The sequence below is a fragment of the Acomys minous genome, assembly GCF_964271855.1.
Source record: "Acomys minous genome assembly, chromosome: 4".
NCBI classification, from domain to species: domain Eukaryota; kingdom Metazoa; phylum Chordata; class Mammalia; order Rodentia; family Muridae; genus Acomys; species Acomys minous.
The window spans coordinates 86,344,495-86,369,294 of record NC_140486.1 but is presented as its reverse complement, the minus strand read 5'-3'; the positions used below and the strand labels follow the sequence as shown (position 1 = coordinate 86,369,294).

Here is a 24,800-nt window from a genome sequence, read left to right as displayed (position 1 = left end):
GTTGGCGTGCCTTTCTCAGCAGGAAGCTGGGGAGCCTGGCAGTGGCCGCAGATGAGAAATGGAGAGCAGTGTTTGATGAATGCTGGCACCAGCTGGGCTGTGAGAGCCCAGGCCAAGGGGACGTTTGGAAAGCGTGGGATAACATTGCTGTGGCCTTGACCACCAGCCGACGCCAGCACAGAGACAGGTGAGCAGGCAGTGCACAGCACATGGCAGAGAGTGTAAGTCAGAAGCTCGAAGCCACCTTTGCTACATTCAGCTGCAAACATCATAGGTAATATGATTTGAAAGCCAATGAGCTGGGAAGCTCCTAGCCAGAGTGAATTGTGGGTAGCTCGGACTGGTTTGTCCCTAGCAGAACTTCATTTAAAAGGAAGGAAACGGTGTCAGTCATGCTAAAGGTGATCTAGGGAAGGGGGCACAGTATGGCCATAGATGTTACCTAGAGCTGCTTTGCTTCACTTCGAGTTCGTGTTATGGATTGCCCAGTGCTGTTCCTTAGGTCCAGCAGGGTACAGTTTTCATATTTCTTATAGTTGGCGTGAAATAACGTCCAACGCCATTTTGAATAGAGTTACGTAATAACAAATCAGCTGCTATTGATGAGTGGTTGGGCCTGGGCTAGGTCAGCAGATGCTCTGAGGAGCAGGTCAGCCCTGGTGAGCAAGATGGGTCTGTGCCAGGCGCATTTACAACTGTTGTGCTTTCTCACGCCCCTCTCTCCCCCACCCCACCCCACCCCACCCCCAGCCCAGAAGTCCTCAGCCGTTCACAGACGCAGACCCTGGAGAGTCTGGAGTACATTCCCCAGCACGTCGGTGCCTTCTCTGTGGAGAAATACGACAACATCAAGAAGTACTTAATAAAGGTCGGCAAGTCACAGTGACCAGTGCTGGGGGTTAGTGCTGGAACGGCGGGAGAGCTGCTCACGCTCACCTCAGCTCTCAGCACGTGGGAGGCCCAGGGCTTCACTACTAAGAAGTGTGAAGTGAGCCTGAGCTACATCAATCCTATCTCATCCCCACCTTACCCCCAAACCTTCCGGAACAAGCAAAATCATCATTCAGATGTTAAACTAATCTTTTTCTTTTCTTTCTTTCTTTTTTTTTTTTTTTTACTTCTCTGATTTGTTTGCTAAATCTTTGGCTTTTTCTTTTTCTTTTTTTAACTGGCCTCAGTGTGTAGCCTAGCTTGGCCCTGAGCTGAGGGCAATCCTCCTGCCTGAGCGTTCCAAATGCAGAGGTTATAGGCTTTAGCCACTACACTTGGCTCTAGTTTTTTGTGTTTTTGGTTTTGTTTTTTTTGGTGATTGACTGATGATAAAGGACAAAACAGAATTCCTGATGTAGACTACCAGCACATCATAAACTTAAGAAAAAACCAGCCAGGCACAGTGGCTGGCACACTTCTGTAATTTTAGCCCTGGAGAAGCTAAGGCAGGAGGATCACACGTTTGGGGCTAACCTGGGCTACATACCAAGACCTCACCTCCAAAACAAACAACAGTAAGAAAGAACAGGTGCTGGCGAGCTGGCTTCCAGCACCCACTCAGGCTGCCTGCAGCTGCAGCTCCAGGGCTCTCAGGCGTTGGCTCCATGAGCGTCTGCACTCAGACGCACACACGTAGCTTTTAAAAACCTTTAAAAATATCTAAAAAGAAAAACAAAAATAAAGCTGTCACAGAATGTATATGGAATGCTACGTTGAAGGAAAGCAAATATTGACATTGCTCTTACTGGGCTAGAGTGTCAGGCCTGTCTCAAAACAAGTACTCACAACCCCAGCTCCTTACAATTCAGAGAGACTCATGGCTTAGAAAGTTAAGGCATTTGAATTTTCCTGACTCCCAGTGGACTCCCAGTGGACTCCTGGCGTCGTGGACGTTGTTTGTTGTTTGTGAGGGTTTATTACAGACTGTTTCTGCTGCTGTTGTTCTTGCTGGACATTGACCAGCCTCCTTGCTTCTGCTGCTCAGGCCTGTGACACCCCTCTGCACCCACTGGGCAGGCTGGTGGAGACCCTGGTTGCAGTGTACAGGATGACGTATGTGGGCGTGGGGGCCAACCGCCGGCTGCTGCAGGAGGCCGTGAAGGAGATTAAGTCCTATCTGAAGCGGATTTTCCAGCTTGTGAGGTAAGAAAGCGCTCACTGATGTTTGAAAGCTGTAGAATGTCCTCTTAATACAGGGCTCTCTTCAACCTAAATCTAAATGCCACAACTTTGTGAGGTGCCTAAGTGTCCCCCTTTATCATAGCAAGTATTCATCAAGAAAAAAGGCTTTATAAACAGACTAAATTGTAGAAGCACATTTTTAATTTGCTCCTGCTTAGACATTTAAAAAGATAAACTCTAGCCATTGACATTTACTACCTTGGATGTGTTCTCATTAAGTGCGACTGAAGGCCAAAATAAATTTTGGTTTTCCAAGTCTAACTTGCTGTAAAATATAGTAGTCTCTCTGATGTGTATTTAACTTCTCGGCTAAATCATGTCTCCAAAGCCTAAGCAGAGAACAGACAGAGTTCACTGTGAGGTTTGGTCTCTGAGGCTGTGTCCAGCCCCGCCCCTTCACAGCAGCGTGTGTACACTCATTTACTCAGCAGGAGCCAGTTGAGCGCGCCCGTCTCTTAACCAAGCAAAACACTGAAAAATGAAAGTTACTTTCTTCAGCTTATGAGCTAGTGTAAGGAAGAACAGACAACACATTCGGTACATTAACATGATTCACTCTTTAAAGAACAATAAGGAAGGACGATAAGGCAGGAGCTAGCGTGAGGTGCTTGCTCTCTGTGCAGGTCTAGATGCCGGACTGACCAGGAAGAAGGGAGAGACTAGGAGAAGGGGTTAAGTGAGCCAGCAGCTGTCATAGAGGAGACAGATTCAGGCAGCAGCCAGTCGGAGCTTGTGAGCGGGGTTTAAATCAACAAATGAATCTCCTATTGAGTCACTTGAGGAATTTGCCCCAGAAGCTTCCTTATGTTACTAAGCTCACAATTGCTAAGCGCACTTGCAATGCTCAGGTTTGGAGGCGCAGTGTGCCTGCTGCAATGGGAGTGTTTCAGCCCCAACCAGAGCTAGGTAAGTGTGATGAAAAGAACTTCCTTTACTTTGTTTTGTAGTATTCCCAACTACAAAATTAGAGCGTGGTTGGGGGAGGAGGCAAAATATAACTTTGCAAAAAAAAAATAGACAAAATTACAAGCTGCCTTTGAAAGGTCAAGATTTAAGTCTCTGAAATAAACAGGACAATAAACTTACTTATGACAAACCCCATCAACATACCAGTGGTCACAGAAAAAAATCCTAAGCAGTGAGTGGTTCCCAGCCTTCCTAGTGCTGTGATCCTTTAATACCGTGCCTCATGTTGTGGTGACCCCCAACCATAAAATTATTTTGTTACTACTTTATAACTGATCTAGAGCAACAATCAAGGTATGGAGGAAAAGCAAAACCAGGAAATGTTCAATAATTCAGTCCCTTATCATTTGAAGAATTCACTTTCAAAAAATCTGCATTTTGGAAAAGAGTTTTGAAATTCACATTGAGACCTCTAGTTCCCTGGGGGTTCTGTTCTAAGACTCATGGTCAGAGTCACTGCAAGTTCCCGGTTAGGGTCGAGGCAAATTGGCCCCAGGTAGATGAAATTCCTTAGTCGCTGGACAGACTGTTGCCCTGCCTGGGGCGCTTTTGGAAGTGTCCCCCAGTTGCCACATTCCCATTCTGTGGGAAGCCTCACCCGAGACTCCCAGGGAGCTAACATAGTTAACTATCGATAAAGTTTGCTTTCATAGGCCCTTGGGTACACCAGCTGCACAGGTTGGTAAGTACTCCTTTAGCTGCTCTCGACTTAGACCGGTACAGTTTGTTTCCGCTTCTCACCTAGGTTCTTGTTCCCTGAGCTCCCTGAGGAGGGCAGCACAGTCCCTCTGTCTGCTCCTCCACCCACTGGCAGGAGGTCCTTCTGCACTGGGAAGTCAGATTCCAGATCTGAGTCGCCAGAGCCGGGGTAAGCTGAGCTGCGTGAGGTGGTGAAGAGGTGGGGTGAAGGCTGAGCGGACTCCTGAAGAGCCTCAGAGATAGCTGCTTCCCAGGCCTGGTTCCTCAGTTCTTCAGCGACCTCTCTCAGGTTGCTCGCGGTTCTAGCCGCGCTCCAGGAAGGAGCCACCCATGGCCAGGCACACAGGCTGCCGAACAGAGGCGACTTGTGCTGAAGTAGGTGACCCTGCAAGAGCAGCCTAAAGATGGAGGCAAAAGAGAATGTCAGTTTGATTTCCAGCATCCAATAGAATCAGCAGTTGGTTCAAGACAGTCAGTGCCACAGTGTATAGAGTATCACTTTGCGAAAACATCTGGTCAGCCTTGTGTCTAGAAGAGGAAGCTGCGTCCCTGACTCCCACTGATGGGCCTGCCTTCTCACTGCTTGCTCGTAGTTACGTGGTAACAAGTTGCGGCTTACTGCTTCCCGTGCTGCTGCCTCGGCTCTACCCGCCGCTGTTCATGCTCTACGCCCTGGATAATGACCGGGAGGAAGACGTTTACTGGGAGTGCGTGCTTCGGCTCAACAAGCAGCCAGACATTGCTCTCCTGGGCTTCCTTGGAGTGCAGAGGTGGGTGCTGTGGTCATGAGCAGAGCCAAAGTGTGACTTGAAACTCTTTAAGTACTGCCAAGAACTTACCGTCGTGTGTGTGTGTGTGTGTGTGTGTGTGTGTGTGTGTGTGTGTGTGTGTGTGTGTGTGTGTGTGTGTGTGTGTGTGTGTGTGTGTGTGTGTAGGTTCCCAACTTGTTCATCTGCCCTGTTAGCACAATAGTGGTATTAGTAGTCTTCATTTCTGAGAATATTCAGAAGTTGCTTATTCATCTTAAACATGTTTTTCTTACACTATATATAAACTTAAATGGCCCATCCTACCTAATAAAGATGTATAATTTATATTCCTATTCATTAGAAACAGTTAGTTGCTTTAGATCTTTGGTGTCCCTTGCCTTTTTATCCTTCCCTTCTCATTTGCAATTTAAATTTCCAGACTTTTATCTTGGGCCGTTGGCTCTGGTCCTTAGGGACCCTGGACCATCCTTTCTCTCCAGCGTAGTGTTAGAGCTGATCCACAGCCCAAGAATTTGCATTCGTGCTATTAAAAAAAATGTAGGCACTTTTATTGGGAAGTTTTTTCCAATAGAATAATTTAGTAATAAAAATGTGATAAATGTAAATGAAGGAAATATTCTGGGCTGTTTTTGGGATATGGAAGGACAAAACCCCCTTGGGATATAGTAGATGCCATTGCCAACATAAAAACCACAGCTTTCATCTTAAGGTAATAAGAGTGTTTATTCTGGAGCCACGAGTGACCGTGCCTTAGGAACACAGGTTTGGGTGACCCCAAATTCCATGTTACAACACAGAAGCAGCTCTATAGGGTTTTTATAGTTTTACGAACGAAGAAGGTCGTAAATCAAGGCCAGTTTAAAATGCACTGGTGAGGACACCAGAGTGGCACATACATTAAGATTCTACAGGCTCCAGATGCTATTTCATGACATCCTTAGCTCTTGGATTGCAGGGAAAGTGTTGTTCTAAGAGGTTTTATTTATTATCACAGGGTGTTATTTCAGATGCAGAGCAAGGGGTGGCTATTCCAGAAGGCTAAAACTAGTCTGAGATAAGGTAATTAGCCATTGTACCTGCAGCAGCACTGAAACCCCAGTCAGCCCATCACTCTCTGCAGAGACTGACTCCTTCCAGGAGTTTCCCTTCACAGCCAGACACAGCTTCTTTTCAGGCATTTTCTTTTTTTTTTTTTTTTTTTTTTTGTTTTTTTATTTTTTATTTTTTATTTTTTATTTTTTTTTTAATACATTTTTATTAATTTATACATATTACATCTCAGTTGTTAGCCCATCCCATGTATCCTCCCATTCCTCCCTTCCTCCCACTTCCCCCCTACTACTCCCCTCCCCTCCCCTAAGTCTGTGTCTGAGGGGGACCTCCTCCCCCTGAATATGCTCATATGGTATCAAGTCTCTCCTTGGTGACCTATTATCTTTCCTCTGAGTGCCACCAGGCATCTCCGTCCAAGGGACATGTTCAAATATGGGGCACCAGAGTTTGTGTGAAAGTTAGATCTCCTTCTCCACTCAACAGTGGAGAATGTCCATCGGCTAGTCCGGGTAGGGGTTCAAGGTTTTTACTGCCTATTTTTTCCTTGGCTGTCGCCACAGTTTGCAGAGGACCCCAGGGCCCAGACTCGCCTATAGTTTTCCAGGACCCACTGGATCCTTCCATTTCCTCTTTCTCCCTTTTCAGGCATTTTCATTCACACTATTAAGCCATTTCCAGGATGTTTACTAAAACTTGGGGGGGGGGGGAGGTAGAAGTAGCTAAAAACATGAAACTCAGAACCAATTTGTAGAGAAGTTATTTTTACTGGGAACAAGGAAGCCAAGATAACATCACATTTTTTTAAAAGATATGGTATATCTACCGTAATGATACCTTATATTAACAATCTTTTCTGAGACAGGGTTTCTCTGTGTAGCCTTGGCTGTCCTGGACTCACTCTGTAGACCAGGCTGGCCTCAAACTCACAGAGATCCACCCGCCTCTGCCTCCTGAGTGCTGGATTACAGGCGTGAGCTACCGTGCCCGGCTTCATGTTAACATTTATGGTTTCATTGTAGGAAATTCTGGCCAGCAACCGTGTCAGTCCTTGGAGAGAGTAAAAAGGTATGGTGGCTTTAGTTTCTCATCAAGCATGCTTTTCCTCCCTGTAAAGTATCCCACGGCAGCAGCGCTCACGTTAGTGTCAGTCACCCTCAGCCATCTGCGTCACCAGCAGGACCCTTCATTTCTCGTTGCCGAGGATGTCTCTCTTCTCTGACGTGCGTTCTCCTTCTGCAGGTTTTGCCGACCACAAGGGACGCTTGTTTTGCATCTGCAGTGGAATGTCTGCAGCAGATCAGGTAGTGCCTCTTGATGAACAGTCACACGAATGTAAGCAGTGGTTAGCGCACCGGGAGAGGAGGAAGAACACACGCCCCTCCCCCTTTCTCTCCGTGTGCCCCAGACAGGATCTTGCTATGCTAGTTTCCTTTCTACTCCTAAATGTTGTCAGAATTATTTGTGAAGCTCAGACAGTCTCTCTGGAAACACTTGGCCTGTTTTACTCTAAAGTGCTCCTGTGTTTGCCAAGGAGTAGAGAGCCTGCCTGGAGATTTATTGATGTCCAATGGAAATTAACAGACTCCAGTGGGTCAAAGGAAGCACTCTGTGAGGCTCCTCCTGTGGGAGCCTCGGGCAGCTGCAGGACCGCAGGCCACCCCCTCCACACTGTGGTTGCCTCGTGCATCTGATTTGGGGCATGTAACCAAGAGGGACTGCTTTTTAAAAACCAGTAAGAGATGGCTTTATTAGGAAAATCATAGGATATCTTTTTTACACTTTGTTTTCACAACAGCACAACATTTACCCCATCAGACAAACTTAAAGTCATCCAGCAGACCTTTGAGGAGATCTCCCAGAGCGTCCTGGCGTCGCTGCAGGAGGACTTCCTTTGGTCCATGGATGACTTGTTCCCTGTCTTCCTGTATGTGGTGCTCCGGGCCAGGTATCCAGTTGTTCCTGACGTCATTGTTGTTGTTAATTCTGGCACTGTTTGCCAAGTCTGCTTCTCTTGACTTGATGATCGTGGGATGCTACCACCAGAACAGGATCTCACTTGGTTAAGCTATTCTTTCTCTGCCATCATCAGTTGGTTCACAAGGAGGGTCCATTTGCAAGCAGAGTGAACTTCCCATCTTTTTCTGTCTGGGACAGGATTCGGAATTTAGGCTCTGAAGTTCACCTCATTGAGGATCTGATGGACCCCTATCTCCAGCACGGAGAGCAAGGCATAATGTTCACCACATTGAAGGTGGGTGTAGCGCTGAAGAGCTCTTAGTAAGTCTGTCCTACCATGTTACAGATCACTCGGTAACCACTTTTCTGCACTTTCTTCTTTGTTTATTTGCGGGGGTTGCTTTATTTCCAGGCTCACCTGCCACTCTTAATCATCTGCCTGCCAAGGACTGTAACTGCAGGTGTGAGCCACCATGCCTGACTTGCTTTCTTCTTTATGGAAACATTCAGTGTAGACTTTTTCTTTTATTGGAGATAGATTTTTTTCCACACAGTATATTATGATTCTGGTCTTCCCTCGCCTCTTCCTTCCAGGCCCCAGCCCCCTCCCATCTGGATCCACACCTTTTCTATCTCTGATTAGAAAACAAGCAGGCCTCCAAGGAATAATAATAAAATACAATGAGATAAATAAAAAGCAGGTAACTTGGAGGATGCCAAAGCAACCAAACAAGGAAAAGCACAAGAAACACACACAGACGAAGAGACACACTTGTTCACACACACACTATCCTATCAAAACACAAAGCCAGAAGCCATAATATTACTAGCTTTGGCCAAGGTCATATTAAAAATCACCTGTAAGGTTTTTGTTGTTTTTTTGTTTTGTTTTTAAAAAGATGTGACATAAAATTATGAGACAAAGAACCTCCAGTGATACTATGGCATTTGTTTTGTGTTGACCATCTACTTCTGGGCATGGGGCTTGCCCTTAGTTGTGGTTTGTTTTCCCTGTGAGACTGCCATGGAAAAAACTGATTTTTCTTTGGCAAGTGGCTCTCAATTGGAGTCAGCCTCTGGGTTAGGGATGGAGGCATGTGACCACTTCTCCTTTCAGCTCTAGGACCCCATCTAGTGCAGGCCTGTGCATGCTGCCTCAGTCTCTGAGTTTATATGTGCATCGTCAATGTTCTGTGTAGAAGGCCTTCGTTCCTTGGTGTCTTTCATCTCTCTGGCACTTAGATGCTTTCTACCTCCTCTTCTATAGAGTTCCTGGAGCCCTGAAAGGAGGCATTTAATGGAGACATCCCTTTTATGGCTTAGTGTTCCAAGGTCTCTCACTCTCTGCACATTGTCTGGCTGTGGGTCTCTGTATTTGTTCCCATCTGCTACAGAAGGAAGCTTCTCTGATGATGGCTGAGCAAACCACAGACTTTATTGCTACATTCCTTTAGCAGAGCAGTTGCATTTGGTTTTCCCCTGGGTCCCTGGCCTATGTAGGCTCAGGTTCTTGGCCATGTTGTGTATGGATTGGGTATCATGGAGTGGGCCTTAACTCAAATGAGATATTGGTTGGTTGCTCCCACAAGCTTTATGCCACTGTTGCACCAGCATATCTTACATATGGGTCACTCTTGTAGATTAAAGGCTTTGTAGGGTTTGGTGTCTGTCTTTCTCCATTGGTAGCATGCAGAGTACCTTCCAGTGCCCTGAACACCAGTCACAGGGGTGAGGGCTCCAGCTAGGCACCAGCTCAATGTCTCCGTCCATGTTCAGTGGCTTATGTAGGTGTTATCTTCAGCATAACGCATTACCATCCATTTGTGAGGAGTAGCCAATAGCCTTGGCAATAGCCTGAGTTGTTTGGGGGCTCCCAAGGGTGTCCCTTTGGCTAAGAGTTCAGTTAGATGTAACCCATTCCTGGTTTTGGAAGCTTCACTTGGTGACAAGAAATGTCCAGTTGGGTGTGTGTCTCCCCCCCTCCTTTTCCCTCCCTCCCTCCCCCCTATTATTTGATGGTTTCATTTAAATTGCATACATGTATGTTTGGGGAACCTTCTGCTATATTAGGTTTTTATATGACTCTTAAACGGCCCTTAGCTTTAGCTGTCCTTCTCCATGTCCCTTTCTCGCTCCCTTCCATCCCCTACCTGCTTGATCCTCCCGTCCCAGTCCTTCCCCACCCCATCTACCCACAACTGTTCTATTTCTCTTCCCAGGGAGACCCTCCCTCCCCCTTGCCTCTTCCTCTGTGGCTGTGTGGATTGTAGCTTGTTTGTCAGTCACTTAACAGCTAACATCCACGTATAGGCAAACACTGTATTTGTCTTTCTGGGTCTGTATAGCCTCGGTGTAGACTAAAGACCTTTAGAATACATGTTGTCAGTTCTAAAAGCATGGCCATGTGTTAAATTAGGGCAAGTCAGACCTACACTGTGAGGTGATAAATTGTCATTTTTAATATGAAGCAGTGTGCTATGGTCACATGACTAGACAGCCCCCCGTGGAAAGGATAGTGTTCATAGTGACAATACAGCAGTACAGTTTTCACATCAGAAATGAAAGATGCAAACTAAAATTGGAAAATAAAAATTATTTATTAAATGGATTTTTTCAAAAGTGTTATTGTAGTTGGTAGCAGTTTTGGAGATAGGCTGAGGTTGAAAGTATAAGGATTTGTAGAGAGAAGATGAGCAAAGCAAAGGCCAGCCTGTTAAAATGGGCAGAAACCTTAGAACTGAACATGAGGTTGTGGCCTGAGTTAACTTTTTAAACTTTTTAACATTAATATTTCTGTTATATAAACTGAAAAAGAGAAGAAACTAAAGATTAAACTGGTAGTAACACATCTACAAATTACTCTATCACTATTTCTGTGAAGAACTTTAAGCGTCCCAAGGGGAGATTAATAAATGTACTGAGGACAGATGCTCAGACTCACCCACAGTCATAGACGTCGAGACTGAAGCCCGTGCCTCAGATGGCAGCAGAGCTGTTCTGGCTCTGCCTGGTGCTGGCGGGTCTATAGGGAGGCCCCTTTCCCACAGTGCGGACAACTGGTGGACAGCGGCCAGGCTGCTCTTGTAAGAACGGTTATTAGAGGTTCTTACTCACGTGGCAGAGGCTGGCGTGTTTGGCTCAGGATCCCGCTCCCTGGAATCTACCCTAGAAATCAAGAGTGGGGTGCGTGCATCAGCCTGGCCTGGCGTTCATTGCAATTTGTCATTCCTAAGCACGCGAGCACATCAGGATCACTGAAGACGCTTCTCAGAAATGCAGTGTTGGGAACTCTGACTTGTGTGTGCTCGGGTCCCTTGCCTAGGGAGCGTCTGAGGAGCACTGGGCATGGCTGTCCTTGTCGCCTTCTCACTTCCCACGCTCCAGTGAGCGTCTGAGTAGCGCTGGGCATGGCTGTCCTTGTCGCCTTCTCACTTCCCAGGCTCCAGTGAGTGTCCCACTCTAACCAGTAAAGACTAGAGCACAGCTGATGACATAGGGGCAGTATGGGAAATTTGTTCTTGTGAATTACAGCTCGGTGACACAGCCATTGGATAGAAGAACCTGGGAGGCCATCTAATACGGGTGTGTTCTTTTCCTGGTCTTTAAAAAAAAGGATTTGAATTTGTTTTGCCTTTTCCAGGCATGTTACTACCAGATCCAGCGTGAGAAGCTTAACTAGGGTCGCTGGCAGCCTGAGAACTGGATGATCTGCCGAGGACGCTACCATGCCATCTGGAACCGTCTGACGGTGGCAAAAAGGAACCGTGTTGACGCTGGAATGGCCTTTACGTTGTCTTGCTTGTGATTTCTGAGCCTTACTAATAATTAGAGCCCTGAGCCCAGGGTGGAAAACATACTGTATCGTTCAAATGGAGACTGGAAAAGGAAATAGGAATCAGACTAGACAGTCTTTGGCCTGTGCTGAGGTCCACACACCTACTTAGAAAAGGAAACCAGTTCCCTCCCCTATAGGGAAGGCACTCAGCTTCATGAAGTTACAGGAATTTTTTTCCAAGAAAGCTGCCTATGGGCAGGAACTTGGTACTGACTTTCAGTTCCTGGTTTGTCCAAATCCATTTGCGGTTACCCCACATCCCTTGGCAAGGAGCAGGTTTCACTTGAACCTGAGGTAGCCAGCTATACCTTGCCTTCCTAGACCCTCTCCAGCCACATGGGCAGCATGCTACTTTGCTGGGGGTGGGGCAGGAGAAGTTTTAAACTGCATTTTAACCTTTTATAAGCCAGGGCATTTGTGGTGGGAAAGAGCCCATGGGGTGACTACAACACCCTGGTCCCAACATGGAATGCGTCCAAACAGGATCTTCTGCCTCCTGATTTAAACGAACATAGGAATACACTGGAATGCAAACACTGAGCTGCTACAACCCTCACTGGTGCGAGGCAAACTCTTCCCAGGAGGCCCCTGAGCTTCTAGCACAAGCTTTGTGGGGAGACCGAAGACTGGGAGGTGTGGGAGGAAGCAGGGAGCTGCAGCGGCCCCCAGCCCGGTGTGCAGGTCTTCCCTGTACCTCACCCTGAACTCAGGACGGAAAGAGAGACTCACTTCAGCATTTCCCACCTCAAAAGTATTGTGACGCCACAACATTTTCACAGTTTGCTTTTTTACAGACATCCTGTTCTAGGTTGCTGGTTTATGCTGTAGCAGTGACACTTGTAGCTGTTTGGATAACACAGGTGCTCCTCCCGTCTCATCCGCTGTGCTCCGTGCTGAGCACAGTGTCCTGATTCGTGGGAAATGACTCAGCAGGTGTCCGTTACTTTTGCAAAGGATCATGATTTATGAGCTACTTTATAATCAAGACAAGCATTTGTTAAAGTACTGTTTTGGAATGTTGGCTGTAGCATAGCAGCAGTTTTCATAATAAACGACACTCATCTCTATGAAGTGGCTCTATGACTAGAGGGGGTGGCATCGGGCAGACTCAGCTTTAAATGGTGCTCAGCTCACAGGACTTCTTCGTCCACAGTGTAATCCACACTCTGACCTCAGGGCCCCCTGGGGTTTTAGTTCACTTAGCTGCAGCCTGTTTGCTGACAAAGAGCAAGTTAGCTCTGACCCTGGTAACAGGAGACAAGAGTCTTAAAGGAAGCCTTTCTTTGCATAAAAGGCATGTGGTACTTGTTATGTTTGTTTCTCTTTAGGGAAGGGTAGAGCGCGCATCCTCAGACTGTTTCCATCCTTGCACTCACTGCCTTGTGCCAGGTGAGCCCGCACCCTGTGGGAAGGGACCAACCTCACTTCCTTTTGAGCATTTTCCATGCCTGATACTTCTCTCTTTGTGGACCAACACACAAATGCCACATTTGGCTAGTAAAGACAAAATAATTGAACATCTAGCTGGGAAAGAGGGAGGGAGGGAGGGAGGAAAGGAGGGGGGGGATGATAGTGGCAGTGGATGAAAACGCAGATACTAGAACCGGAGCATGCCATCACGGCTCTGCTAGCACACTGCAGCTCATCCTTCTCGCCCGGTCCTGAGTGACGCCGTCCAACCACTTTATGTTCTTCATTCTATACACTTTTTGGGTTGCATGCATTATTTTTTGTTTTTGTTTTTGGGAGGGTTTTTGGTTTGTTGGTTTGGTTTTTGGTTTTTCAAGACAGGGCTTCTCTGTGTAGCCTTGGCTGTCCTGGACTCACTTTAAAGACCAGGCTGGCCTTGAACTCACAGAGATCCACCTGCCTCTGCCACCCGAGTGCTGGGATTAAAGGCGTGCGCCACAACTGCCACCATCCCTCCCCCCACCCAAATGAGTTGCGTCTTAAAACAATAAATCTTCAGGTTGTGTGTGTATAAAATCCTAGTCTCCAGGCCACTGACTCAGACTAGAAATGCCCAGCACCCGTGAACAGGTAATGAAGATCTCCACAGACGCTCACGGCAGCCTCACAGGCCAGTCAGTCCCAGCTCTCCCCGTCCTCAGCAATGAATAGCCGCGTTCCGCTCTGTGTCTGAGCTGGGACCCCAACTCCAGGCTTCCTGATTCTCATCTATTCTTTCCTAGCACAGGTGACCCTTCAGAGCTGAGTTCTGCGTTAAGACTTGAAAAACTGCAGTTTAAAAGAAAACTAAAAACCTCAGATGGCTGTGGGGCACACCTTTGTAATCCCATCCCTTGAAAGGAAGGCAAAGGCGGGATGAGGAGAAGTTCAGTCACCCTTGGTTACACACAAAGTTTGAGGCCACCTAGCCTACATGAGACTGTCCCCCAAAAGCCAAAAAGCCAAACACAAACAGCAAACAAGCAAGAGCCCAAAGCAACAACAAAAGATTTGAAAAGCAGAAAGGAAAAGCTCATGTGTCTGTTACTCTGAAACAGCAGAAACATTAATGACCTGAAGTGGAATGTGGTGGCAGTGTGAGAGAGAAACTGTGGGGTGGAGCACAGGGCAGATGAGGGCAGCAGGGGCTGGTGGGGACGCTTAGGAGTGGCTCAGCCACTGGGCAGCAAGGTCAGGATTAAATCAAAGAGGATGTGCAGAGATTTTTATCTAGCGCATCAGGTGACTTTGGCAGCTGAGGCCGGCTGGCGTTTCCTGCTTGCTTTTCTTGACAGGAGTGACGCTGTCCGTTTCTACCCTTGAAGGTAAGAAACTCCTTGCCCCTGTAAGAAGCCTCCTGCAGCAGGGTCACATACAACTGAGGGTCGTGGGTAGGCTATTTCAAAGTGGTTGACAGTCATACAGGACCATCTCAAGTGTGGAGCAGTGTGGTGTTACAGAGTTCTGGGAATCTGAGTGTTTGTCCTATGGTCTCTGAGGGCCTTTGATGCAGAGGAAGCCGGCAGGCTATTTCTCATGGTTGCAGGATTTCCATACTGGAAAGTATTTTAACAGAAACATAATGGATAGGAGATCAGGACTTTGATTAGCAATTTGTTCCTTTTTTTTTTTTTTAAGCAGAAGGAAATACTGACTTAAAATATTTTAATTACGTGTGTGTGTGTGTGTGTGTGTGTGTGTGTGTGTGTGTGTGTGTGTGTGTGTACGTGCTCGTATGTTTGTGGGAGCCCTTAGAGCCACAGGCTGCTTGTGGAAGTCACAGAACAACTGAAAACAGTTCTCTCCTTCTACCATGTGGGTTCAAGATCAAGCTCGGCAGCAAATGCCTTTCTCTCCCTGCTGAGCCACCTCGAAGCCCAAAGCTGACTTACAGGATAATTCGCAAGTTCCAGGTATCCATTGTGACCACTTGCTTTGATAGCACAGCTTTCAATGGCTTTTTCATATTCCCTGCCTCCTTACCCTATAGATTACCTTTGTTTGATTTTGGGGAAACTCAAACCAAGGCACTTATAAGGTTATTTTTTAAATCTACATAATGTCCAGCCAGTAATAAAAAGGACAAGTTAAAGAAAAATACAGCGCTGGGCAATAGCTCAGCTGGTAGAAGGCTTGCCCAGTGTATGTGAAGCCCAGGGTTCAATCCCCAGCACCCATAAACCAGATGTGGTCACACAGGGCTGCGATCCCAGCATGTGGGAGGTAGAGACAGGAGGCGGAGAAGTTCAAGAGCACCTGCTCATCTTGACTACATAACAAGTTTGAGGCTGGCATTGGCTACATGGGACCCAAAAACAAACAAATGCAGAAAAAAAAAAATCACAATCATAAGATACTGTGTGAATGTGAAAACGTCGCCTTTAACACACAGTTGAACCTACACAAAACCCTGAAAGGATGCAGCAACTTTGCATGCAGGCGCAGATACAATGCAACAGTCGTGTGTTGTGATTCCCTGAGTCACAGCAGGATTAGCACTTATGTCCTGTTGGGGTAGACTACTTGGTAAGATTTAGAGTGCAATAAATTAAATTAATTCTCCCCATTATGGCTTTTATGTTTAATATTAGATAATGATAAGAGATGAGACATCAGATATTGGATTATATGAGATTTATTAAATGAGCATGGGGGGGGGAGAGAAGGAAAAAGGGGAAGGGTACCCCAGAGAGAGGGGTACGGGAACAGAGACAGAGGAAGAGAGAAGGGGTAAGAGGTAAGAGAGGGAGGGGTGAAGCAGGTCTGTCCTTTTGTATGCTGGGCAAGGCCACACCCTCATGGCAGGTAGGCAATGACACCACAGGTAGGCAGACTGAAGCAGAATTCTAACTACGGGTGGTAGCATCTCCTCAAAGTCAGTGGTTTCAAAATTGCAAACTATTTTGTGATTATAAAAATAAAAGTTGAGTTGCTTGTTTTATTTTTTGAGACAGGGTTTCTCTGTGTAGCCCTGGCTCTTCTGGACTCACTTTGTAGACCAGGCTGGCCTCAAATTCACAGCGATCCACGTGCCTCTGCCTCCCAAGTGCTGGGAGCATGTGCCACTGTACCCCACTTGGAACGTCGTGTTCTACGTTCAGATCATTCTGGGCTTGATTTGTGTTTGTTTCTCCAGTGACGTGAAAGTCCAGAGAAACACTCACAGGACTGCTGCAGGCGTAGTGCAGAACCTACACTGTTTATCATGTAGAATAACTTCTAAAGCTTTCCTGAAGATCCCACCTTCCCTTTGGCCTGTTGTCTTAACCCTGTCTTCACCTTGCTGCTGAAATGGAGATGGGATGTGGATGTCACCATGCTGGCATCTCGGAGCAGGTGGATGAGAGTGTGTACACCCAGGGGTGGGATAGTGAGCTGCTAGGTCCCTGCAACCTCAGTACGTGAGTCTGACCTACTAAGCCTGGATTGCCTCTGCCTCTGAGTTGCCAAATAAGCAATGCAGAAACTTCTACTCCACTAGGTCACTGTTTGGATTTCTGGTTTCTGAGAGTAAATATATTGAAAGCAATGCTTTTTTAGAAACATTAAATTAGGGGCTGGAGAAGTGGCTCAGATGTTAAGAGCACCGGTTGCTCTTCCAAAGGTCCTGAGTTCGATTCCCAGCAACCACAGGTGGTTCATAACCATCTATGAGATCTGGTGCCCTTCTGGTGTACATGCAAGCAAAACACTGTGTATATATGATAAATAAATCTTTTCTAAAAAACATTAAATTAAGCAATTCAAGTTGGATGCTAAAGAGTGTTGAAACTGAAAGGGTTAAGATACAATGAGCTACCACGATTTGCACCTATGCAAAATCTACAAAGGACTGTTGTCTAGGATTTAGACAGGTTATAGGGTGGACCAGGAAGGCTGTCTGGAAAAAAAGCCAGATCACTGTTATATTGTTTCTAGGTCAGAAGATACAGTAATCTGTATCACACAGTTCCATCCCATCTTCTAATAGGGATTGTGCGAGGGATCTGTGAGATCCAGGAAAAGCTACAGTGTCCAACATACAGAATGGAACATCAGTGTGCATTCAGGCTGGGGTGGAGGTGGGGCTCTGTGCACCCAACAGTGGGTAGTTAACCTAGGCAAACAGATCGAAAGCAAGTAAATACATCATGAAAGGACGGCGAGGCTGGTGAGATGGCTCAGTGCCTAAAGGCACTCCCCATCAAGGCTGTCAACCTGAGATTGGTCCCCATGGCCCACATGGTGAAAGGAGAGAACTGACCCCTGCAAGCCATCCTTGGACCTCTAAACCTGAACTGAGGGGTGTGTGTGTGTGTGTGTGTGTGTGTGTGTGTGTGTGTGTGTGTGTGTGTAAACACAATATAAAAGAATTTATTTTAGAAAAATGAAGAGCAGAGGACTGTCTTACAGAATAATAGCTTTCTCTTTCATACAGCTGGTAGCACCCGATTTGGAGAGGAAGTGTCCCAGGACAAGGGGGTGTGTATCTGATGTGTCCTAGTGTGCGTGGCCCAGTGGTTGGCCTGCAGAATAACTGCTGTTGGAAATATAGTCGAGCGTGCTGAGCGCTGTGTGGTGGTGTGGCCGAGTGACGCATGCCATCTGTTGACCCACTTCCCATTCCTGACTTCCCTTCCCAAGCTCCAGCAGGGAGGATGATACAGTCTGACAGAGGAGCAGAGCCGACGGACCAGGACAGGCCTCTTCCCACAGCACCCAATCCTGAGAATGGTACGTGTCACCGGAGAAGACGCAGAGTAATATCTATAATATCTGAACACGTGACCAACTACACAGGGTGACTTGCTGTGATCCTTACAGGGCCTTAGTCTACGTCTTTGCCCACCACGCTAGTATTGATGACTCTGAGGACAGCTGTCAGTGAAAGGGAGACACGGCCACGGAGAGTCGGAACCCCACCAGGCCACCACGTTATATAGAAAACCCAGAACTTCCACAGCATGTTCACATCCAGAGTAACACTTGGAAGAGGTGTTTGTTTGTTTGTTTTTGGTTTTCATAATGAAAAAAGCCAAGGATTTACTGTGTATGTATTTCCTTTCCTCAGTAGAATATTGAAACTTATATTAGGAAATCTAATGGGGGTGTGTGTGGCAAAACTGCTCAGTGAGTGAGGTACTTGTCATTAGAGCTGGTGACCTGAGTTAGAAGGAGAAAGCCAACTCCCTCAAATTATCCTCTGATCTACACACATGCACACACACACACAGATGCACATAGATGCACACACATGCACACACACATGTGTACACACACATAAAATGTAAAAAAAAAAAAAAGTCTAATGGGAGGGCCATCCAGATGGCTCAGTGGATAAAGACTCTGGCTGCCACAACTGACCCCAGTTCTACCCCTGGGACCCACAGAGTCAAAGGAGAGATCTAACTCCCACAAGTCAACTTCTGACACTCACCTAAACGCTGTGGCATGCGTTCCTCCCTGCCTCACACGAATAACTCGATGTAATTTTTAAAACTCTGAAGCTTAATGGAAGAGGTTTTCAGTAACACTTTCAGTAAATCTTTTCAGAAAAGGGCAAAAATAACCAACTGTGTTGGTTTGAGATGGAGAAAGAAGGTCCAGAAAACAACTGGATGGTCCAGGGATAAAGTCCCGTCTGCTAAGGTGGGAGAGGGAAAAGCAATTGCGTTATTTTCATGCTGTGTCATGTCTGCATATGACCACTATTTCACCTAATGTTAGTCACAGCCCTGTGCGAAAGCTAGCTTATATGCAGTTTGCCAAAAGGAGTTTGTTGTTGTTGTTGTTGTTTGTTTTTTGTTTTTGTTTTTGTTTTTCTTCACATAGTCACGTTGGTCTTCTAAAGTTTGTCACATAAATGATGAGACAGGGTATAGAGCCAGCCTTAGGCCTTAAGTCCAGTGCTGTCCCCACTGGTACAGAGTGTCTAGCAAGCCCAGCAGTTCCGGCTGCCCCAGTCACGCCAGCTGGCCTCTGTCCTTCCCTAGGCCTCTCTGGAATCCTGCGGCTCCTGCTGCAGGAGCTGAGTCTTTTCTACAGCCGAGACGTGAGTGGCCTGTGTCTCTTATACGACCTCCTCCACTCCCCGTGGCTGCAGGCCCTGCTAAAGGTGAGTGAGTGCTCAAAGCCTTTGCTTGCTGTGGCTGCCAAAAGCCAGTGTCCGGTCCATCCGGGTTTCTGTAAAAGCATGCCAAAAGTGTCGGGGTGTTTTTTTTTTGCTTTGCTTTAAAAAAATAATCAAAATGACACCTTCTTTATTTTGCATGCTCTTAATTTGAGAAAGAAAAATAAAACCTCCATAAAACCCAAATTCATAACGTCCGACCTTGCTGTCAGGGAGGGGAGGATTTTCCCCATCTTCATATACAAGTACAGGAGAGGAGAAAACATCAGCAGAGCCGTGGTGAATCAAGGCCAGTCATGGCTGCCTGAGGAGCCATGGGAAAAACTCTGCCAAGTCACAGGCTTCCCAGGAGGACTCTAAACTGCTTCCGTGTGCGATGCTTTTGCAGCATCCTGAAGTAAGATGCTGGACTCCTCCACTGTCGCTCCTTTTCATCAGTGCTCAGGCCCACCGCGATCCCTGCTCGAGTGGCTCTGAGGATCCTCAAGTGAGAAGCCAGAAAGGAGAAGTGCAACTTCTAACAGCCGTGCCACCAGGTCCTTGATTTTGCCAGTCCCAGTCATTTGTGGTGTCTCCACAGTTGGGTGGTCAGGGTTGGTTTCCGAGTGCTTCTTGGCCATGACATCATCTTGTTAGAGTTTCCTCATAGCGCCTGGGCCATCATGAACGGCTCTGTGTTTACTGTGCAGTCACCGGTGCTCATCACAGTGCAGCAGAGTGAAAACACACGCTTAGCCAGGCGTGGTGCCCTCACCAGTGATGCAGACTTCTGAGGCTCCTTCATGTCAAACGTATCCTCTGACTCTGAGGTCATCTCTTCTCCAGACTGAGAGGTGTGGCAGCTCAGGGAAGCACCATTGGTGGCTGGAATCTTCGCAGACTCCAAGTTTTCGGATTCTCGGAGTTTACCTCATACAATTTCTTGTAGCTTTCATTTGCCTTCAAGCACTCGAGGTTCTTCTTCACAAGGTGTTTTGAGGATGACTTTCAAGATTTTGCTCAGCTGGAGCAGTTTTGGAGGCCTTCAAGGGCAGGTCCTCAGAACCAAGCATGCTGCAGCTGACATTGAGATTCTTGGGTATCACCTCACTGTGGCTGGCCGTGGTGAGCTCATGACGGACGTAGTTTGATGTCATGCCTCTTGTTCTCAAAGCGGTCAAAGGGAGCTAGCCAAGGAAAACAGCAGCGTCCTGGATTCTATCTAGCCTTCTCCAGAGAAGTGCTTGATGTCTAAGTGTCTTCTCCGTCATTGGCAAGGCTTTTACAGATTTCCGCATATTCCTCCTGAGTGACGTCATCAGTGTTTCTGGTCCAAATGGGGTTGGCCTTGTTCAATTCTTCTGATCAAAGTATTTCTCCTCAGTGTTCTTCCCCCCCCCCCCCTTCCAGTTTCACCTTCCTCACCTGATCCCACATTTTAAGCTCAGGCTTTTTTTTTTTCTCTCATCATTCTTATTTTTTCTTCTTTCTCTTTATCTGCCTCATTGTCACTAATCTCCTCCTCCGACAGAGAGTGATGGGGTGGCATCTTTGCCACTTTTGACTCCTCCACTCTCCCGTTTGGTGTAACGGGAGGCGAAGGATCACTGTTGGTGCTACGACAAGCTCTGTAACGTGCCTGTCTGACATGCGCAAAGCCGTGCGTTAGATCCCGTTGCTGTGTGTTAGTCACTGCTCTATTGCTGTGAGGAGACGCCATGACCGAGGCAGCTCGTATAAAGAAGGCACTTAACTAGGGGGCTTGCTTACAGTTTTTAAAGGATTATTCTAGCATCTTCATGACGGCAAACAGATGGGCACGCCACTGGAGCAGGAGCCGAGAGCTTTATATTCTGATCGGGAGGCAACTGGCAGAGAAGGAGACCCTGGGCCTGTCCCATGGGAGTTGAAACCTCAAAGCCCACCCCAGGAACACACCTTCTCCAACAAGGCTACACCCACTCCAACAAGGTTACACCTTGTAATCCTTGCCCCAAAATACTGCTCCCTGGTGACTAAACTTCAAACACATGAGGCTATGGGAGCCGTTCTCCTTCAAACTGCCATAGTGGGCGAGATGACGCAGCCCTGTAATCCCAGCACTCAGGAGATAGTGGTAGGATAGTCATTAGTTTAAGGTCATCCATGGCTACAAGGTCAATCTGAAGACAGCCTGGAATCAATGAGACCCTGTCTCCAAAAAAAGGAGGCAAGAGAAGAGAAGAGAGAGAGAGGGAGGTGAGGGGAGTGGGGGGAGGGGGGGACAAGCAGGCAGACAGGCAGACACACATACACGCAGAGAGACAGAAATACACACAGACACACCCCTGTTAGCTTTAGAAGCATTTAGGCATGTAAAACTGTGTCTACTCCTTTCTCTACCGTCCCCAACTTAGTTTTTCAAAGGCCCCTAGTGTCACAAACCAATCACCACAATGGCCACCAACAACTCCATATCAGCTTCCCACAATATCCTTTGTCCTTAAGTCCAACAAGTCTGGACAAATAGAATGCTTTTATAAAAAGCCAATCGTAGCCCAGCGTGGTGGCAGGAAGCAGAAGGGTCTCCATGAATCAGACAAGTGAGTCACATGTCTACACAGTGACAGTCAGGGATACCGAGTAAAACCCTGTCTCAAAAACCATGACAAAACAGCATTCCTCTCTCTCTTTTTTAATCAGAAAGTAAACTATGCACAGTTCTGGTTGGAACTTTTCCTTACCCTCATAGAACCTTCTTTTATTTGTTTTGTTTTTTGAGACAGGGTTTCTCTGTGCAGCCCTGGCTGTCCTGGAACTTGCTTATAGACCAGACTGGCCTTGAACTCAGAGATCTGCCTGCAGGCCTCTGCCTCCCAAGGGCTGGGATTAAAGGCATGCACCATACAGAGATGTTCTGAACAAGGGTTCTTAAGAAAGATTCTTTTGAAGTTATTTTTGGGGACGTGGGTGTTTGAACTGAGCATGAAATATGGCCAGCCTTACGATACATGACAATATTATATTCTTTAGAATTGAAGGGGTAACATCTTCTGTATAACCAAAGACACATCACTTGTTTTAGAGCTCTTGGATCTCACTATTAGGCCTGGCTGGCCTGGAACTTGTTATGGAGACTGTGCCTAGTGAGCCCTTCACACCTGCACCCCATCCCACCGCAGCCCTCACCCAACACCCGCCATGACTGGGGAGTTTCGGTTTCATTATAAAAGTACTTTGTGCCTAGTGCTCCCGACAGCCATCAGCCAGCGTAGATCACCGCCACATACCCTTGAGTACCAGCCCTCTGTACAGCTGGAAACATGCTCATCACACACACAGATGGGAAAGGCTAAGCTGCTTCTTGGACCTCTTTTCTCCATCTGTTAAAAAAAAAAATTTGATTCCCAAAATAAGGTGACAGGCAGCACTGTGAAGCCAGGCAACTTGTGCTTACTCAGCATGATTCTTAATCCCATGTGGAAGAGTCCCCAGGGGCCAGGAGAGACGAAACTGGAGTTTGCGCAGTTGAATTTGCTCTGGAGGATTGCCTGAGGGAGGAGGAGTGACCGGCTTCAAAGATCAGAGTGTGGATGAGCATGCTTCGAATGTCTGGCTTCTTCCTCAGGGCCCTTGGTGGGCCATGAACCACACAGTTCATGGCCTGCATGGTTGCCCATCACAGAGGTCCTAGGGGGTCTCTACCCCACAGACCCTCCCTTGAGAGGCCCCACGTGCACTATGTATAGGTAGAGCCCTGTTGGTGTCGACCCCAGAAATCTTCCCTTTACTTCCCTCACTTTAACAAGAGAAACATTTGCATACTTTTTATTAATGAACTTGCTCTGGGGCTATTAGCCTCCTGGTAGCAGGCAGAAGTGAAGGAAGGTTCTAAAGTGCAGGGCCCTCCAGGGGAGAATTCACACAGTGCAACCTCGCACTGCTGCCTTAGGGTTGCCTCGGCTGTTTCTTCCTGTGACAGCCTTTGCTTTCAAATGTTGGTGGTCACATCTTCCGTATAGTTCTCCCACTTTCGCCCATCTGCAGGTCTATGATTGCCTCCAGAAGTTTAAAGAGAGGAAGCTGGTTCCTGCTACAACCCATGCACAGGTCTTATCCTGTGAGGTAAGCTGGCTCCATCCAGAAGAGCCATAGAGCCCCCGCTGATGTCCTCTGACCTCTAGTGTTTATTTGAATGAATAGAGGTTTCTTCTATGGAAACTTGGGCAATAAACGTTCTTAATTGAACTTAATATAAAAAAGAAAAATGTTTTCCAAAATTACACACACACACACACACACACACACACACACACACACACACGCATGTGCGCACACATTTCTAGCACATGACCATCTTTCCTTTTTGCCCATCTGTCTTTTACATTCAACTGACCTTATGTAAAGAGTCACATTACAAATGATTCTCCAGTTTCTAACATGGATCCTGTTTGTAGTCCAGACTTTGTTCCTCAGCTTCCTCCTCCCCATCTTACTCAAAGTTGGATGGCCACCTGGAACTTAGCATGCCCCCAACATGTCCCCTTCAGCTCACCCCCCTCATGGCCTTTCCTGTCTCTGTTAATGGCAGCTCTGTCACTGCAGTGCCACTGCCAGGCCAGAATCCTGGGGGTAACCTGTGAGTCTATGCTTTCTCCCACATCTCACCCAGTCTGGATGTTCGCTCCTGTCAGCTCCACTTCCAAACACATCTGGACTCTCACCAGTCCTGTGCCTCCTAACACACTGCAGAAGAAGCCATGAGCATGCCTCACATAGGTAGCTGGCTGTCACTTCCACTAGCTCTCTCAGCTCCACGTTAGCTCCCCCGTGCCTGCTTCCAACAGAGAGGCATGTCAGACCATGTCATTTCTCTGCCCCAGTCCTTCTTATGACCTCCCATCTCAGGACAAAATACCAAGGTTGTTCTACTCCTGGGCATGACGGGGCCTGTCTGGTGGCTTTACACCTGGGCATGATGGGGCCTGACAGGTGGCTTTACACCTGGGCATGACGGGGCCTGTCAGGTGGCTTTCTTTCACACTTATTTTTTTCCACCTGTTCTTTCTGCTCCAACCATGTTGGTGTCATGGCTGGCAGCCTCCTGTGGCATCCTTTGCCTATGCCCTCCCCTGACCCACTCACGAGCCACCTGTTCCGCTCAGTCACAGGCCACATTCCAGGAAGAGCTCTTCCTGGCCACCTGTTTAAACTTGGGTTCCTTCCTAAGACTCCCTGGCCAACTTCCTTGGTTTATTTTCCCTCTTAACTCTTTATATCAGACGAAATCAGTCTTCTCTGTTTTATTTATTGCCTAAGGGAGTGACAATTTATGCCTGCCTGTTAACTATGCTACTATCAACTGAAACAGTGTCCAATTTCTAAAACGTGTTCAAAGTCATAGAAGAAATCAGAAGTGGGGGGAGTGAGGGAGGTGAGAGGGAGACAGAGACAGAGACAGAGGAGAAGAAAGAAGAGACTGCACCCCACCCCACCCCAGCAATCAGCAGTTCAGACTGTCCCAAGTTGTCCGCAGGATAACATGGCATTTCGCTCGCTTGGAACCCAGTGCACAGTCGTGAGGCCTGTGGCCCAGGTGTTTTATCTGGCTGTGTGCAGTGAAGCTGGCTGCCGAGCGGTCATACTTTGGAAGACATCACGTCTTCTGGGAGAGGGGGTACAGTTCAGCCCAAGCCATTTTACATTTGCAGCAAGCCTCAAGAACCCGCTGATAAAGTGATATGCTTTTAAATAAAACTCAGCATTCCCGTTTTCTAATCAACCAATGGAGCTTCTCATGAAGCCTGAATTCTGAGGTCACCTGTAGCTCAGC

General features: G+C 47.2%; 2 protein-coding genes and 1 long non-coding RNA gene across 9 annotated transcripts in view; 2 read left to right on the top strand and 1 right to left on the bottom strand.

Annotated features, from left to right (window-relative positions):
• Positions 1-12,518, top strand: part of ALS2 (alsin Rho guanine nucleotide exchange factor ALS2) — a 74,451-nt gene extending 61,933 nt beyond the window's left edge. For 6 of the 7 annotated variants that reach the window (XM_084778653.1, XM_084778652.1, XM_084778654.1 and 3 more), the window contains 10 exons: positions 20-187; positions 751-868; positions 1,976-2,133; positions 3,884-4,006; positions 4,431-4,607; positions 6,680-6,725; positions 6,900-6,961; positions 7,456-7,605; positions 7,815-7,911; positions 11,257-12,518. In XM_084778653.1, the coding sequence (XP_084634779.1) occupies positions 20-187; positions 751-868; positions 1,976-2,133; positions 3,884-4,006; positions 4,431-4,607; positions 6,680-6,725; positions 6,900-6,961; positions 7,456-7,605; positions 7,815-7,911; positions 11,257-11,295 (1,138 nt within the window). In that variant the 3' untranslated portion in view covers positions 11,296-12,518. The remainder of the gene's footprint in view (positions 1-19; positions 188-750; positions 869-1,975; positions 2,134-3,883; positions 4,007-4,430; positions 4,608-6,679; positions 6,726-6,899; positions 6,962-7,455; positions 7,606-7,814; positions 7,912-11,256) is intronic. The other variant, XM_084778657.1, reaches the window with a different exon arrangement.
• Positions 9,219-11,248, bottom strand: LOC311595739. The gene is made up of 2 exons (XR_014778559.1): positions 11,041-11,248; positions 9,219-10,978 (listed from the first exon to the last, which is right to left on the bottom strand). It is a non-coding gene; the product is annotated as an uncharacterized lncRNA (long non-coding RNA).
• A 524-nt stretch (positions 12,519-13,042) lies between the features above and the next one.
• Positions 13,043-24,800, top strand: part of MPP4 (MAGUK p55 scaffold protein 4) — a 40,560-nt gene continuing 28,802 nt past the window's right edge. Inside the window, exons 1-4 of the mRNA XM_084778679.1 lie at positions 13,043-14,225; positions 17,524-17,613; positions 18,873-18,994; positions 23,015-23,092. Coding sequence (XP_084634805.1) covers positions 17,538-17,613; positions 18,873-18,994; positions 23,015-23,092 — 276 coding nt within the window. The 5' untranslated portion in view covers positions 13,043-14,225; positions 17,524-17,537. The remainder of the gene's footprint in view (positions 14,226-17,523; positions 17,614-18,872; positions 18,995-23,014; positions 23,093-24,800) is intronic.